Source organism: Panthera leo, chromosome F3 (genome assembly GCF_018350215.1).
Source record: "Panthera leo isolate Ple1 chromosome F3, P.leo_Ple1_pat1.1, whole genome shotgun sequence".
Classification (NCBI taxonomy): Eukaryota; Metazoa; Chordata; class Mammalia; order Carnivora; family Felidae; genus Panthera; species Panthera leo.
Window position 1 is genome coordinate 63,703,935 of NC_056696.1, and position 17,543 is coordinate 63,721,477.

General features: G+C 47.4%; 2 protein-coding genes across 4 annotated transcripts in view; one reads left to right on the top strand and one right to left on the bottom strand.

Annotated features, from left to right (window-relative positions):
• The first annotated feature begins 1,051 nt into the window (after positions 1–1,051).
• Positions 1,052–5,422, top strand: CFAP126 (cilia and flagella associated protein 126). Its single transcript, XM_042924497.1, has 6 exons — positions 1,052–1,159; positions 1,992–2,148; positions 3,666–3,728; positions 3,935–4,015; positions 4,499–4,675; positions 5,009–5,422. Exons 2-6 carry the CDS (start codon positions 2,122–2,124, stop codon positions 5,324–5,326), a joined length of 666 nt encoding a protein of 221 aa, XP_042780431.1. The 5' UTR covers positions 1,052–1,159; positions 1,992–2,121; the 3' UTR covers positions 5,327–5,422.
• Positions 5,423–7,023: 1,601 nt separating this feature from the next.
• The window catches only part of SDHC (succinate dehydrogenase complex subunit C), a 35,617-nt gene continuing 25,097 nt past the window's right edge, over positions 7,024–17,543 (bottom strand). For all 3 annotated transcript variants that reach the window (XM_042924499.1, XM_042924500.1, XM_042924498.1), the window contains exons 5-6: positions 10,959–11,122; positions 7,024–7,876 (exon numbers count right to left, since the gene is read on the bottom strand). In XM_042924499.1, coding sequence (XP_042780433.1) covers positions 7,772–7,876; positions 10,959–11,122 — 269 coding nt within the window. In that variant the 3' untranslated portion in view covers positions 7,024–7,771. The remainder of the gene's footprint in view (positions 7,877–10,958; positions 11,123–17,543) is intronic.

The window sequence follows — 17,543 nt, forward strand, 5'->3', positions numbered from 1 at the left end:
CGAGTGAGCCACCCAGGCGCCCCCAATGATTTACCACGGTTTACCTCCAACTTTAAGAGATAATATGGTGGAAATGGTTAAAACTGATGGCTCTAGAATCAGAATACCTGGGATGAAATCCTGGCTCTACTCCTTCCTGGGTATGCCCCGGTTTCCTTGACTGGGGTGGTTACGAGAGCCAAGTAAGAAAATGTAATAAAAAGCAATTAAAACCGTGGCTGGTATATAGTAACTATGCTCATTATTGTCAGATTGACAAAAAAAGGAAAAACATTAGTAATAGTGTTAGGAAGAGAGTGGAGGACTAGCCCTCTCATGCACTTCTAGAAGATGTACAAACTGGCATAGTATCTTTGGCAACGTGACATTGTCTACTCAACGTTCTAAATGCACAAGCCTTTTGACTTTCCAATTCACGTTTAGGAACGTATCCTATCAATCCCGTACGTTCGTAGGAATACATACAGGTCTATCTATATCTATTCATAAAGATATATATGCATATATAGATTTTCACTGCAAGCACGTCTATAACAGCAAAAGGCTGGAAATAACCTAAATGGTCAAGTAGTTACGACAGCAATAGTAACAGTAGTTGCCTCTGAGGAGCAAGACTGGGGGTTGAAGTCAGGTAGAGACTTGACATCCTTCTGTAAAACTGGAACTCCCCCCACCCCCAGCACATTGCTTCTCCCATTAAACAACAACTAGTTAATTCTTAAAAATAAGAATGCGGTCATCAGATAATTACAACTCTATCAGAAGAGCGAACCAGCTGAAGGCAGAAGTTCCATGAGAAATGCAGTTGCTTAACTGTCACTGTGCTTTCAGGACCACGAAGGATACCCTAGAGCGCAGTCCTTGGTTCTTAACGGTATCACTCTAGGGTGTTGAGGACCGCAGGGAATGAGCACACACGTCCTTTCCAGACTTCAGGTTATCCCGGGGTTAACTGCCAGAGCCTACAGAACCACGGCTCTTTGTACCTCCAATTCTAGAAGCGCAGGAGTGTTCTTATACCCGGTGTGCTGGTTGGGGTGATGACTTGGGTGGGGGTGGGGGAGAGGAAGGGAGAAGGGACTGACGACTCCCTTATGACGCTCTCTTGGTTCTCCATCATTTCTTTGAACAACTGACTTTTTTCATCTTAACATCTCATGTATGAACAGACTTTACAACTTATGTGGCAGTGCCACTTTCTCATGAATTCTGACAACCCAGTAAATGGATATGCTGATGCCATCTTACAGGAGTCTCAGAGGGCTTGCCCAGTCCCACAAACATTAGGTTTGTGCCCTGGCACCACCACTTAATTCCCCAAATCTGGTGCCTTCCACACCATGGTTTTCTCACCATCCCTGCCCGATCTCCCCCCACCGGCTCCTGATCCTATCCCATCCCTGCCAACACCAAGTATCTGTGTTCTTAAGCCCTGAGATTCTGAAGTGATGGAGGAGACAGGAGCCATTTAAGGACAAAGGACAAGAGATGTTTTCCTTCTGGGGATAAATCTAAGTCGCGTTTTAAAACATTATTCCTCTGTCCGAGAAAATGAAGTAGGGGACCTATAAACAGTTGCCCTAGTACGGAGTACCTCCTATGCAATGACACTGTTTAGACACTTTGCACTTTATCTCATTTACCCTGTAAAGGGAGGCCCTATTATCTTCACAATACAAATGAGTCTACACGAGTTTAGAAGGGAGGGTGGTGCCTGGGTTGCTCGGTCGATTAAATACCCAGCTCTTAGTTTCGGCTCAGGTCACGATCTCATGGTTCAAGGGGTTCGAGCCCCATGTCGGGCTCCGTGCTGATAGTGCAAAGCCTAATTGGGACTCCCTCTCTCCCCCTCTCTGCCGCTCCCCTGCTCACTCTCTCTCAAAACAAACTTCAAAAAAAAGTTTTTTTAAAGAAGAGAGAGGGCTGCTATTTAGCTAACTTTTTCATGTTTAATTACTCTCTCACATCCCTAAAACGAAAATGAACCAAAGTGTCACGGGAAAGGTTGGCGCAGTGTCATCCGAGAAAACGAAGAACAAGTAGAAGGGACCGGCAGTCCCGGAAGGTCCGCCTTCTGCAGTTGCCAGGCAACAAAGGTAAACAGCGAAAAGTGGCAGGATCATGGCCACCAACTACAGTGCAAACCAGGTAAGCTCTTTTCCCATCTCTAACATTTCATCTTGCCTTCCAGACTCCAAGTTTGGACTGACCCTCCCATGGGATTCTGATTATTGAATGGACAGCTGAAAGTGGGGTGAGACTATTTTTCACCTCCTTAGCTCCTCACGGTAGAGGGCCCAATGACGAGCAAAAGGTATTTCAGGGTTAAGTTTGTAGGATCTAAACAAGAGGTCAGCAAGTCTTTTTTTCTGTAAAGGGCAAAGGGATAAATATTTTATTTTTAGGGCCAAGAGACACAATCAGAGATATTATGTGGGTACTTACATCAGCAAAATATTTTTCCATAAAATTTTGACAAGATTGAAAATACAGTAACTGCATTTTTTTGGTAATACTAATGAAAAAACGATTTTTTTTTTATAGATCGTGTTTATTTAAGTTCGAGAGAGACTGAGGCAGCACCAGCGGGGTGGGGGAGGGGGAGAGGGGGAGAGGGAGAGAGGGAGAGAGGGAGAGAGGGAGGGAAGGAGGAAGGGAGGGAGAGAGAGGGAGAGAGAGAAAATCCCAAGCAGGCTCCGCACTGTCAGCACAGAGCCCAATATGGGGCTGGAACTCATGAACTTGCAAGATCATGATCTGAGCTGAAACCAAGAGTCGGGTGCTTAACTGACGGAGCCATCCAGGAGCCCCGAAAAAAATGGAATTCTCATGGGATGAGGAAACATTTTAGTTAATTGGGATACAAAGCTAGCGTCACCTTTTATCATATCAATCGCAAATATTCATCTGTAAAAACCATTCTTAGCTTTCTCAGGTCATCCCAAGACAGACTGGAGGATGGATCTGGCCCACGGGCCAGTTTGCTGACCCCTGTTCTAGACCAGGGGTCCCCAGTAAAAAGATAATGCGAGTCGCAATGTAATTGAAAATTTTCTAGTAGCTACATGAAAAAAATTAAAAAGAAATCAAATTAAGTTTATTTTGAGAGAGAGAGAGAGAGAGAGAGAGAGAGAGAGTGTGTGTGTGTGTGTGTGTGTGTGTGTGCACGTGACCAGGGGAGGGGCAGAGAGAGGATCCCGAGCAGGCTCTGCACTCTCAGCACAGAGACCAATGTAGGGCTCAATCCCACGAACCAGGAGATCATCACCTGAGCTGAAATCAAGAGTAGGATTCTCAACTGCCTGAGCCACCCAGGTGCCCCCGAAATAAAATTAATTTTAATGATACACTTAGTAAGTCCAAAATATTATTTTAATGTTTAATCAATACTTTAAATGTCTGCATTCTCTTTTTTGTACTGTCTTCATTGTATTTTCTATTTCCAAAGCACCTCCATTCAGACTAGTCACGTTTCAAGTGTCCACTAGCCACATGTGGCTAGCGGCCCATGTTGAACAGCACACATGTAGACCAAGAGTACATCCCTTCTACAGTGAGTTAAAGCCTTCAGATCTTTGGTCCTCTGCTCTCAAGAACTCGCCTGGTTATCATTTCCTGGGCACGGGGCCTTTGAGCCTCACAGAGATTCTCGTCTTTCTCTCCAGTATGAAAAAGCTTTCTCACCCAAGTATCTGCAGAACTGGTCTCCCGCCAAGCCAACAAAAGAGGTATTCATGGGCAGGGCTCCTGCAAGGCCGGTTTCTGATTCTTTACCCCATGTTGTCTGTCACTGACTGGCACCTAACTCCTTTAGCCTGTTCTAAAGTCTAAGACCCTCCTCTCCCTCAGCCCTTACTTACCTCAAGCCCCTAGGACACCTTCTCTCTTTTCCACTCCATTTTCACAAACGCTTCTCTCCTCGCTTCTACCCTAGAGAATCTCTTCCCACGAAGGCTACACTCAGTTTATCGCCAATGATCGTGGCCATCTGCTGCCCTCGGTGCCCCGTTCCAAGGTGAGATACTGATCTCCATTCCTACTGAGAAAGGTAAAGAACTGAGGCACAGAACTGGGGTGACCGAGCCTGGAGGTTTGCAATCTAGCACAGCCACTATCTGGAAATTAAAATTCCATCTAATTCGCCACTGCAACACGACCACCCCCAAACTGCCAGTTTATCCAACATGACAGAGTTAGCACCCAGAATTCCTTACACTGATGAACACCTTCACGTGATGATACTTATGCAGTGGGCACTCTGCCAGACTTAGCCCAAGGACACAGGATTTAATTTAGGCCCTCAGAGTTAATATGCTGAAAAAAATGAGTGACCTAAATGAGAAAGGGGGTAAAGCGAGGGTGGGGAGGCTGTGTCTCGGCCTGATTTCGTCGCCACGCCTCCAGAGGGTACAGGGTGGAAGGGAGACAATAGACCTGCCAACAGGTGCGGTACTGGGAGTGGGGACCCTGCCGCAGGACCGCGTCGTCTTCCTTTTAGGCAAGTCCTTGGGGATCCTTCATGGGCACCTGGCAAATGCCTCTGAAGGTGCCCCCCGCCCGGGTGACCCTGACCTCCCGTACAGTGGCTGGTGCTGCCTCCCTCACCAAGTGGATACAGAAGAATCCGGATTTACTCAAGGCCTCCAACGGGCTGCGTCCTGAAATCTTCGGCAAGGTGTCTATTCCTCCCACCCAACCTCAAATCCTATTACCCCCGCTTCTTTTCGACCTCAAAAATGCCTCTTGTTATGGCATCACTATCACAGCAGGGGGAGCCTCTAACCAGCTCTGTCTTAGCCTGTCTAGTGTCTTCTGACACCTAAGGAGAGGAGCTAATGACATTTTACGCCCTCCCCCCCCCCAACTCCCCCCCCCCCCCCGGGGAAAATGACCTGATCTGACCTTTTGTCCATGGTACGGGGAGAAAGGGAGCTAGAATTCTAAGGATTCTAGGGACCAGGAACGATCTAGGCCTGACCAGAAACAACTCTTGCATTCTACCCGACAGCCTCGCGACCCAGACAGTCAGAGGAAACTCGGGAAGTGGGTCACAAAGGCCGTACAACAAGCACCAAGTCCCATCATCATCCCAAACTCCCCAGCTGTAAACCTCAGTTCCCCAGACCAACCCCAAAGCTCACACCCCTCTGCAGGTCACACTCCAGGCCCCCAAAGCCCAGCCAGCTCTCCCAAGAGCCCACCTGGAAGCCCACGCGTGCCGGAGCACTGGGCAGGTCCTAATTTAGCTGAGGTCCAGACGTACAAACCTGGGACTCCGGAGACACCCAGGGACCCTACTGAGAAAACCTGTCTGGAGACTGAGTGAAGGAAGCAAGACCCCTGGTGAGGGATATAGAACGGGGAAATTTCAGGGTGGGGATAAAGGTACGTCTGGAAAATAAACATCATTTGTTGAATCTTTTACTGACTTGGATGTTTTCCTCCTGTTATGGCTGCCCCCGGTAACCCGTTAGGAGGAGGAGGGTTGGAGGAAACAGAATAGGAATAAGAACACGACAGTGGCTTGAGGCGGAATACGTTTTTACAAAGGTTGAGCCACTTATACTCCAAAAGTGACCAAGAGTAAGTTGGCCTGAATCGTAGCAAAAATCTCAAACCACCAGTCCCTCACTGCCACTCCTCATTTTTCACCCCGAGCATTCCTACTACAACTTCTGGGTCAGAAGTACAGGCGTTGAGTAGAGGCTGCATGCGTGTGTCTGGAGAAGATGGGGAAGAAAGGGTAAGGAAAGCCAGACACGGGCAGAAGACACTACCCTTGTGTAAGACTTCACGCCTGAAGATGGTGAACACACCAGGAAGACAAACTAGAGAGAGCTATAAAGGTGAAACTCAAGCAAACGTACATCCATAGTTTGAAAACTGAAGATACAAAAGTGATTAGAAGACAGAGGGGGAAAAAAAAAACCTAAAAAACAAAGAGAGATGGTAAGTAGGAATTGAGGGCAGAATAACAAACTTGATGACCACCGGACCCCAACCCCAACGAGTCAAATGGTTAAGAAGCCACCAAAAAAGTTAAGATCCGCTTCCCGCCTTCTAACACCTGTTTACCATTCTCCTGTTCTGCATCGTTCTGGTGCTGACTGTTCAATGCAATGCCCTTGCCGAACCTTTCCCAGTTCCGATGCCAAAACCTTCCCTCATGGACATTTGTCCCTCACTCCAAGGACAAGGACAAAGGACATAGGGTTTAAGCGGGAGGAAGGCTACAAAGACTCTTCAGGGCTAGTTGCACAAAAAGGGAGAAGCAATCCGCGTGGAAAGCCAAAGACCCCTTGGGGGCCGGGAGGAAGACTCTTGTGGCAGCAGGTCCCCGCGGTCTTGGCTTAAGTGAGGTCTTCCTGCCCAACGGCCACCAGTTATACAGTCCCCGTTCCTCCTCTCCAACCCACAGCGTTAACCAGTTGGCCAACAAGTCAGACAGACAAGACAGATGTTACCCCTGAGTTTCCAAAGAATATCAAAACAGCACTCCCACCAAGGGAGTTAGGGACCCAAGAGCCTGGCTCATATGGATTTTCAAAGCAGCAAGTCTTCCGATTAAATTATAAATGTTTGCCGGGTCTTGAATAATCCCTCCTGTCTCGTCTCTGCCCCCCTTTCTCTCCCGGTCTATGTACCCAGCTCATGATCCCTCAGCTGCCACCTCTGGGGCTCTGGCTCCCTTCCTGGCTCACAGTGTGTTGAACTGCACCAGGAGGTTTAAAAGCAGTTCTCAGCGGGATTCTGGAGCCTGTGGTAACGCCGAGCTTCCACATGCTAAGCTTCCTTTCTCTTGCTCCTTCCGTCTCTGAGGCTTCTGTATGATATTCGATCTCTGGCTACTTGCATTTGATTCCCTAAAGACTGTTGCAGTGGTCAGTGGCAGAGGGACGAGCGGTTTCCCTCCTGTGAAAGGTCAGATTGGGGGATGTGAACGCCTGAGAGCAGAGGGAGTGGGGAGGAAACTGGCTCCTCCCCGACCGCCGTTCTCTGGGTTTCTCTCGATTTCAAGGAGAGTCAAAGACAAAACAATTTTTTTAATTCCGTTTCAGAAAAAGATGCTCTATGAGCTTGGATGAGCAAAGAGGCTCGTTTTTCCAGAAATGCAGGGAGGAAAAAATAACCCTTCACAGGTTCGGCGATAACTTTCTGGGTCTTCCTTTTGCATCAAGAGCTGTGTATCTCCCCCCCCAGAGCACCTGCTTCAAGAGTCTACTGACTCTCTTTATCTCCCTGTAGCTGGGACAGGCTAATTCCCCGCTACCCCCACCCCTCTGCTTTCGGTCATGCTGTGTGGGCGCTGAAGACCCTGGGCTCTGACCAGTGAACAGAACTGTCCTTTAAGCTAGCAACCCACAGGCGGTGGCGCCCACAGCCCCACTCCCAGTCCCCGTGGCAGAGGCCACAGAGCTGGCATTGTTTCCACTGTCTCAGGAAGAAGGAGCCAAAAGCTGACCGTCAGCACAAATCAAGGCCCAATATGGACAGAGAATGAGGGCTCCCAGGCCCGGAGTAGGCTGTAGGCTGGGGGCAGGAAAAGGGAATTTTTGAGTCATTCCATCTTTAGAAACGAGGGGAAACTGGGCCCTTTCCCACTGCCATGGCTCTATAAGGTATCTACTGCTACTGAGCTCCAAGGGGATGTGCGAGCACAAAGGGTCTGAGGAAATCAGAAGAACTGCGCCTCGGCTGGAGAAGAGAGTCACCAACAGGAAGACAGGTCAGTGAATCATTTATGGGAAGACAATGCTGGGAACTTCACTCTTCACATGGCTGCCAGCCCTACAGAGGACAACACAGTAAGAACCAAGACAGCCACTCCAGACTGGTACAGCTGGGGGATCTTCAGACCTTTCCCGAGGTCCCACATCTGCAGAAAAAAGAAGAAAAAAAAAAAAAAAAAGAAGGAGAAGAAAGCAAGCAAGAAAGGATTTCAGCAATCAGTGTCCTGGCTACTGTCCTTTCTGACACAGGAGCCCCACCTCATGGAGGGCAACTGCCCTCAGCCCGGGTCAAGGGGGAAAGCGCTTCTCTCGCACCCGACCCACCTCCACCTTTCTCAAAGCCCGTGCGACATGGCACCCACCACCCCCTTCTCCCGGGGACAGGAAAGGCATCCTCGGCCCCTACATACAGAAGCTTCCAGACTGAAGAGATGTAACTTTCCCTCGTGACACCACCACCAAATCAGTGTTTCCCCAAGTGTGTCCCTCCACAAACTAGTCCCTCAGAATGCTGAAAGTTACTGCACGAGAAAACTTCTATGGTCAAGTGAATTTGGTGGCCGTTTAGCTGCAAGACTTCTGAAACAACTTATTGACGTACAGCGCGAAGCTCCACAACGGGGGCGCACTACACGTGATTCCTCAGTCACAGTTGCTCACGGGACCCCCGCTGAGAAGTCACATCTGTCAGAGAACCAGTACCCTAAGAAAATACTCTGGGATCTAGAACACCAGGTCTCAATTCTGTTTGTCAGTATATTTATAGCGAAAGTTCACGAAAGAATAAGCGATATTTACCATTAGTGTGTGTGTGCTACGTTCTGTATGCCGCATCCTACTAAATTCCTGTTTTGTTGTTTTTTTAAGAACCTCTATGCCCAATGTGGGGCTTGAACCCACGACCCTAAGACCAAGAGTCGCACTCTCCACCGACTGAGCCAGCCGGGCACCCCTAATTTCTGGTTTTGTGGGTAATAACCCACTAACCTGATTTTCTACCCATTGCAACAAAAACCAGGGGTTTAAAAACACTGATCTCGACTCTCTTGTACCCCAGGGACACTAACATACTGTACTCTGAGTCACTAAAAGATCCCCTAGGGCAAAAGCAGAATTTCTAGGTTCTACACTTTCCACACTTGGCTGCCCCCTGCACAGCACCAACGCCCACGCTCTGGGTTAAGCTAAGTCAGGAGCACTTCAGAGAAAAGTCAGGGAGAGCCCAGCGCAGGATCAGGGAGTAGGAGTCAGGCCTCTCTCTACCTGGATCAGATTAGGAGTCAAGCAGATTCCACATAGAGCTGTTCTGCCTACATAGGAACGGTGTTTTACCAAAACAAAACAAAACAAAACAAAACAAAACAAAAAAAAAACCCAAAACAAAACAAAACAGAAAAAAGGAGCCCTACTGGCTGGTAGTGATGGAGGGACACTCCTCAGAACGCCAGAGACCCTGTCACTTCTCAGTCTCCTACATCAATGCCACTGACCACACCCCATCAGGTCTTCAGGGAAGGCAGCTATCAGGCTCAGAGAGGCTCAGAGGGCGAGAGCTAGCACTGTCCGTGCAGAGTAGACCAAATCCTGTCCCACACTCAGAGCCAGCACTCGCCACAAGAAAAAAAAATAAAAGCAGATTTAAGGGCTTAAGAAAAGCCTTTAGGCTCCCCACTTGTGTCAACAAAGAGATTACCATTACAGGCAGGAACCAGGGCAGAAAAACCTTGACTGCATTCTGAGATTTTGCAAGACCTCCTCCCCTAACCCCCCCTCTTACTGAGACCAAAGCAGATACAAGGCAAACCCCGCCTGAGCCAGGATGTGAACAGAGGAAGCTGATCGGCTGATTTTCATTAGAGAGATCTGTTCTGCGGGATAAGAAGTCATTAATGGAAATGCCCTCCTTCCCTATCCCCTCCCAGGGGGCAGTGAAGTCATTGTGAATCAAACTGAACACCACCCCAGGGAACAGTTGATAGATACACTTAATTAAATAGGTCATTCAGTCCCTCACTTTTCTGATTCCATTAAAGTGTCTTTTGGACCAGACTGAAATTTAGAAAGTGCTTGTCTCTAGACTCTGATGTGGAAGGTTTAAAGGTCACATTAAGGCAAAAGTATCCATCTGGCAGATGACTCAGGTTCAGAAGGAAGGAAGATGAGAAACAATGGAATCAAAATTGTCTTCCTGGGAAAGAAAGCAAGGCTGGGGTAGGGAGATCACAAAATCTTAAAACGTTGGAGGAGAGACTAATCTCTGGCCCGGGGCAGGCGTGATTAAGCTTTAATCCCTTTATAAAATAGAAGCGGAAACATTAGTTTTGAACTGACCCAAAGGTCACACAGGAGGCAACATCAGGACAGCTTTTAGGCCATCAACAAATTTTTAACCCCAATATTAAAATCTGGGATCCTAGCTACCCAGCTTCTGTTAAAGGTGGCCCCATTCTCTCTAACAGCTCAACAAAAAACCAAAAACAGTTCGGGCATCTGGGTGGCTCAGTCGGTTGGGCGGCCGACCTCAGCTCAGGTCATGATCCTGTGCTTTGTGGGTTTGAGCCCCGCGTCGGGCTCTGTGCGGACAGCTCGGAGCCTGGAGCCTGGAGCCTGCTTCGGATTCTGTGTCTCCCTCTCTCTCTGCCCTCCCCCACTCACACACACACTCTATCTCTCTCAAAAATAAACACTAAAAAACAAAAACAAACAAACAAAAAAAACAAGCACTCCCCCCTTATCTCCAGTTAAAAAAAAAACAACAACAGTCAACGCGATCCGATGTTAAGATAACAGAAGTTAACAGAAGTTAATATATTTGACTCCAGCAGTTTGTCACCTGGATTGACAGGAATCAGCAACCATCTAGCTCGTAACTGAAACCCCAGGCTCTAGAACAGAGGCTGACACACAGTAGGTACCGTGTACTAAGTACGCCTCCTAGGCCAGAGGGACGTCCTGGCTTCAGGGGTCTCTTGTAGTGACGCGCCTCACACAACGGACGAGTTCGCAGTGAGACCAAGCAAGGGTCTGGCTGGCCTACACCCAGTGCTCGGCGGGGCTGCCGAGCAGGGCACGGGATCCGGGGACCCGTCGAGCTTTCCCCAAGAGGCCCCCGGGCAAAGGTCAGCACAACTAACTTCAGGGGCAGCACCAAACCCAGGCAACAAAGGAGAGAACCCTACGTTCCCCTATATTCCCTTCACCCAGAAAGCGTGTAGACAATGAACTTACCAAGTGTCGGATCCCATTCCAGGTGTGATACATGAGAGGGAAGACAAGAGCGAACTTGGCTGTGTAGATCAGCGATGGCCCCAGACACAGGGACTTGACAAGTTCCAGATGAGACTCAAAGTTCCCAGGGACCAAGAGGGCCGACAAACCAAACAGAGAGACCCCTGAGGAGAAAACCAAATAAGCCCATTAGAGCTGCCCACCAGCTACGGCTAACATAACACATAAAACTGGTTCTACGACAGACCCTGGCACCCGTCGTACAATTCTCACCCATTTTGAAACGGGCAAGATTTAAACTAATGCTCGTGTCTGTGGTGAGCGGGAGGCTGCCTGGCACCTGACCCTAATCTCTGAAATCTGCCACACACGTTAGCACATTATTCCTCCTGTCAACATCCCTCTCTACAAGAGCGACACCTGCCAGTCCAGAAGTCACCTTCTGACTGTATCTAGATTATCATCTCAGGAAGAAAAAAATAAAAACAGGATATTCAGTCCTATGTCAAGACTGAGAAACATTTTTTAAGCCGTTCAAATCTCCACCACACACACACACACACACACAAAATGTAACTCAAAATGGATCAGAGAGCTAAATGGAAGAGCTAAAACAATAAAACTCTCAGGAGATCACGGGAGTAAATCTTTATGACCCTAGATTAGGCGCTGGCTTCTTAATATGATGGCAAAACCATCGGTGACAAAAGAATAAATTGGGCTTTTTTTTTGCTGGGAACCATGTCACCAACAAAGTCAAAAGACGAATAAAAGGATAGCATAGGGAATAAAGTCAATGACACCGTAACAGCGACGCAGCGACGTATAGTGACATGGTGGCTACACTTGCAGCGAGCACAGCGTAATGTACAGAGAAGCTAAGTCCGTGTGTTGTGCACCCGAAACACGCAACACTGCGTGTCAACTACACTCAAAAGAAAAAGTAGGAGAACACAGAAGCTGTTTGTAAATCGTCTGTCTGATAAGGGACCTGTATCCAGAATACATCAAAGACTCTTACAGCTCGATAATAAAAAGACAACCCAATTTAAAAACAGGCAAAGGAGGGGCACCCGGCTGGCTCAGTCAGAGGAGCATAAGACTCTTAATCTCGGGGTCAGGAGTTCGAGCCCCACACTGCTAACAGAGATTACTAAAAAAGATAAACTTAAAAAAATAGGCAAAGGATCTAAATAGTAAAGATAAATAAATGGCTGATAAGTACGTGAAAAGATGCTCAACACCATTAGCCATTAGGGAAACGCAAACCAAACCCATAATGAGCAGCCCCTGGGTGGCTCAGTCAGTTAAGTGTCCGACTTTGGCTCAGGTCATGATCTCAGTTTGTGAGTTCAAGCCCCACACTGGGTTGTCTGTCAGCTCAGAGCCCACTTCAAATCCTCTGTCTCTGTCTGCCCCCCCCCGCTAATAAATTTTTTAAAATCTTAAAAAAACATCACAGTGAGAAGCTACTTCACACCTACTAGGATGCTCCATCTAAATGTAAAATTACGTGCACCTTTATATAAAATATGCACATTTATATAAACATCAAAAGCGTCCAGTCTGTCTTTAGTAACATAAATATAAAAAGACAGATAATAACAAGTGTTGGCAAGCATGCAGACAAATTAGGATCTCAAACACTGCCGGTGGGAATGTGAAATGGTGTTACAGTCACTTTGGACAACAGTCCGGCGTTCCTCAAAATGATAACAGAATTAACACATGAACTAACAATTTCACTTCCAGGTATATACACAAAAGAAATGAAACAGAAGTCTACTCAAACACTTACACACAATAGCAGCATTACTCACGGTAGCCAAAAACTGGGAACAACCCAAATACCCATCAATCGGCGAATGAGTAAATTAAACACGGTCTAGCCGTATACTGACACGTGCTACAACACGGAGGAAATTTGGAAATGTTATCCTAAGTGAAAGACCTGTCACCGAGGACCCCGCGTTGCAGAATCTGCTTATATGAAATGTTCCACACAGACAAGTCTACACAGACCGAGTAGGTAAGTGCTTGCCTTGGGCTAGACGATTGGGAGGGAAATGGGGAGCGATAAACGATATGGGGTTTCCCTTTGTAATGATTAAAACGTTCTAAATCTTCACTGAGGAGGGCACTTGCACTGGGTGTTGTATGTAGCGATGAATCACGGGAATCTGCCCCCAAAACCAAGAGCACACTGTATACACTGTATGTTAGCCCACTTGACAATAAATTATATTAAAAAAAAATATGTTCTAAATCTTATCGTGGTGATTGTTACACAACTCTGGGAAGGTACTAAAAACTGAATTCTACACTTTAAGTGAATTGCATGGTGTATGAATTATGTCTCAATAAAGCGGTCATAAGAAACAATCTCTACTCCAATAGCTGCCACCTAGTTCCCACCCCTACACATTTCCACCAGTAACTGTGGCTCATTACAGAGTGATTCTGAACAGCACGGTGAAAGGCTATTAACTTTATTTTAACAAGCATCTAATTTTCCATCTCCACTCAAGGTAGAAGAGGGACCAGAACTGTGGCAACTGAACACCAGAAGGAATCTTGTGCAAGTCAGGCTATTGAGATGGCTATGCAAACTCTTTCCAAGAAGATCTGTTTTTCTTCAAGCGAGCAAACAAGGGAGAGGGGGCAGAGGGAGAGGGAGAATCTTAAGCAGGCTGCACGCTCAGCATGGAGCCCAATGAGGGGTACGATCCCGCAACCCTGGGATCGTGACCTGAGCCAAAATCCAGAGTCGACACTTAACCAACTGAGCCACCCAAGCGCCCCTCCGAGAAGATCCTAAAGAACATGAAATATTTACAGCGGCAGGAGTTGGAAGACAGCGTGCAGGGAGCGTAACTTCTAGAAGGCCATTCTACTCCACTCTTGTCAAGTGTGGCAAACATGCACACCTCCATTCCACAGACACTTACGAAAAGCATCCTTCGTACTAAATCTGTATGAAGCTTGCAGACAGAAAAATGAAGACCTGGTCTTTGCCCTTAGGAAGCTTAGTGTCCAGTTTTTTTTTTTTTTTTTTTTTTTTTTTTACTTAGGGACATCAATCCACAGGACCAAGTAAGGGGCTAAAGGGCACCAGTCCACAACCAAGGTATCTGTGTGCACAGGGCGCTAAGGAACGCAAAGACAACAATCAAGATCCATCTGGTGGGAGGAGCAGAGTACCCTGAAAAGCTTTTTCGCGGAGGTGCATTTTAGCTAAGTTCAAAAAATCTTTTGTTTAAGTTTATTCATTTATTTTTCAGGGAGGCAGAGACAGTGTGAGCAGGGGAGGGGCAGAGAGAGACAGAGAGAGGGGGACGGAATCCCAAGCAAATGCTGCACTGTCAGCACAGAGCCTGCCACAGGGTTCAACTCACGAAACCTGAAGATCATGACCTGAGCTGAAACTGAGTCAGGTGCTTAACCGACTGAGCCACCCCGGCGCCCCTGAGCTGAGTTTTGAGAAAAGAGATAAGGGGACAGCAAAGTGGGGAGTGGCGGGATACATCCAAGAGGGCCTTACATGCCAAACTACAGAGTTTAAACTTGATCCTGCCGGTTGGGGATGACAGATTTCAGGGGCACCTGGGTGGCTCAGTCAGTTGAGCGGCCGACTTCGGCTCAGGTCATGATCTCGCAGTCCGTGAGTTCGAGCCCCGCGTCAGGCTCTGTGCTGACAGCTCAGAGCCTGGACCCTGCTTTGTCTGTGTCTCCCTCTCTCTCTGCCCCTCCCCTGCTCACACTCAGTCCCTCCCTCTCTCTCTCTCTCTCTCTCTCTCAAAAATAAATAAAAACATTAAAAAAAAAAAAAGGATGAGATTTCATCCTGGTACCAATCAAACGCAGTTCACCTCAGCGCCAATCCGTACCAATTAATAATGACTGTCTCAAGTGTTACACTAAGACATGCAGACAGCCAACAGGCACATGAAGAGATGCACGCCAAGGGTCACCTGGGAAACACAAATCAAAACCACAAGGACACATCACCTCACACCTCTCGGAATGGCTAGTATCAAAAAGAAAAGAAATACCAAACGTCAGCAAGGATGTGGAGAAAAGAGAACCCTTGCGCACTGGTGAAGGGAATGTAAATCGGTGCAAACACTGTGGGAGACAGTATGGAGGTTCCGCAAAAAATGACAAACAGAAATGACATATGATCCAGTAATTCCACTACTGGGTATTTACCCAAAGGAAACAAAAATCTAATTCAGGGCCACCCGGCTGGCTCAATTGGAGGAGCATGTATCTCTTGACATCAGGGTCATGAGTTCAAGTCCCACATTGGGTGTAGAGATTACTAAAAAAACAAATACGTGAACTTAGGGCCCCTGGGTGGCTCAGTTGGTCAAGCGTCCGACTCAGCTCAGGTCATGATCTCACGTTTCATGAGTTAAGCCTCGCTGTGCTGACAGCTCAGAGCCTGGAGCCTGCTTCGGATTCTGTGTCTTCCTCTCTCTCTCGCTCTCTCAAAAATATCAAAAAAAAATTTTTTTTAAATAAATGAACTTAAAAAAATTCACTAATTCAAAAAGATATATGTACCCCTATGTTTATGGCAACATTATTTACCGATGGCCAAGATATGGAAGCAACCCAAGTGTTCACTGGTAGGTGAATGGACAAAGAAGATGTGGCGTATGCACCCAGTGGAATACTACTCGGGCATAAAAAAGAAGGAGACCTGGCTATCTGCTACAACACGGCTGGAGTGAGAGGGTATTATGCTAAGTGAAATAAGTTAGAAAAAGACAAATAGCATATGATTTCACTCATACGTGGAATCTAGAAAACCAAACAGACTCTTAAATACACAGAAAAAATTGGTGGTTGCCAGAGAGGAGGTGGACGGGGGAAGAGGTTAAATAGGTAAGGGGGATTAAGAGGTACAAACTTCTGGGGCGCCTGGGTGGCTCGGTTAAGCGTCCGACTTCCGCCCGGGTCATGATCTCACATTCGTGAGTTCGAGCCCCGTGTCGGACTCTGTGCTGACAGCTCAGAGTCTGGAGCCTGCTTCAGATTCTGTGTCTTCTTCTCTCTCTGCTCCTACCCCGCTCATGCTCTCTCAAAAATAAACATTAAAAAAATTTTAAGAAAAAAAGAGGTACAAATTTCCAGTTATAAATTAAACAAATCACAGAAATGAAAAGTACAGCACAGGGGAGACAGTCAGTAATATTGTAATGACGTTGTACGGGGACAGGTGGTGACTTCACTTATACTGAGCACTGAGAAATGTAGAGTTGTCAAATCAATATACTGTACACCTGAAACAACCAACCAGAAAAAGGTGTTGTAGTGAGAAGGACTGTGAGGCTGTATCACATACACAAACACTGATCTGCCCTGGGCTCAGAAGGAGGAGATGTTTACTTGAGCCAAAACCTGCCGTTCTTTTTTTCTTTTTAATGTTTATTTATTTTTGAGAGAGCGAGACAGAGACAGAGCATGAGCAGGGTAGGAGCAGAGAGAGAGGGAGACACAGAATCTGAAGCAGGTTCCAGGCTCTGAGCTGTCAGCACACAGCCCAATGTGGGCTTGAACCCAGGAACCACAAGATCACGATCTGAGCTGAAGTTGGACACTTAGCCGACTGAGCCACCCAGGTGCCCCAAATCCTGCCATTCCTAATGGGACTGATAAATCCTCAAGAGTTTTAAACTGGACAGTGATATGGTCACATATGCCCTTTGAGAAGGTCAACCTGGCAGCCACAGGGGACAGAGGAGAGTAATCACAGGGGAGGCAGGAAGTCTGAACAGGAGGCTGTGGGTAATTCCGGGTCTTCGGTGGATGAAGGTGGTAGCCTGACTGAAGACAGTAACAGAGTGAAGAATGGACAACTAAAAAAGATATAAGGAGGTAAAATGTGGGGACATGGGGTAAATGAAGGAAGTCAAGGGTGGTGGTCTGCATGGGCGACTGATAATGCCCTTTACCCACGCAGGGAACGATGGAAACGCATTCAGGTTTGGTTTGTCAGAGGACTGACGTTGATACTCTGGGAAGGGAAAGACAGGTTCAATTCAGAGGACACCTAAGGTGGAGGTACGGGAGGAACGTCAAGGTTGCATACGCAGTAAGCAGCTGGACCAAGGTCTAAAGCTCTGGCCTGAAGACACAGATTCGAGCGTCATCCCAAGGTCAGTGATAAGTGGAGTCGGAAGTGTGGACGCGGCAACTGGGGGGAGGGAAATCCACCTGGCGATGAGGTCCTCAAGAGCAAGGGCCATGGCTTACTCATTTCTGTAACCACAGCATTTCACACAGTGGTCGGCACAAACCAGGGTCTCTACGCGACTGGGTCGAGGAGTACAGGTGGCAAGCTGGGACTTGTGACTGGAGCCTAAAGTGGGGGACCATCAGCCCGAAGGGCTGAACCCTTAACCTGTGAGGTCTGCACTAATTCTGAGTGGTGAGTATCACTACTGAGCTGAACTGGAGAACAACTGAAAAATTTGTCGTTAATGGGAAAAATGTGAATTTGGTGTCAGAGTGCTGTGTGTAAAACAGTTCGGAGAAGAGCCCCCGTTTTTTGATGTCTATTTATCTTTGAGAGAGCGA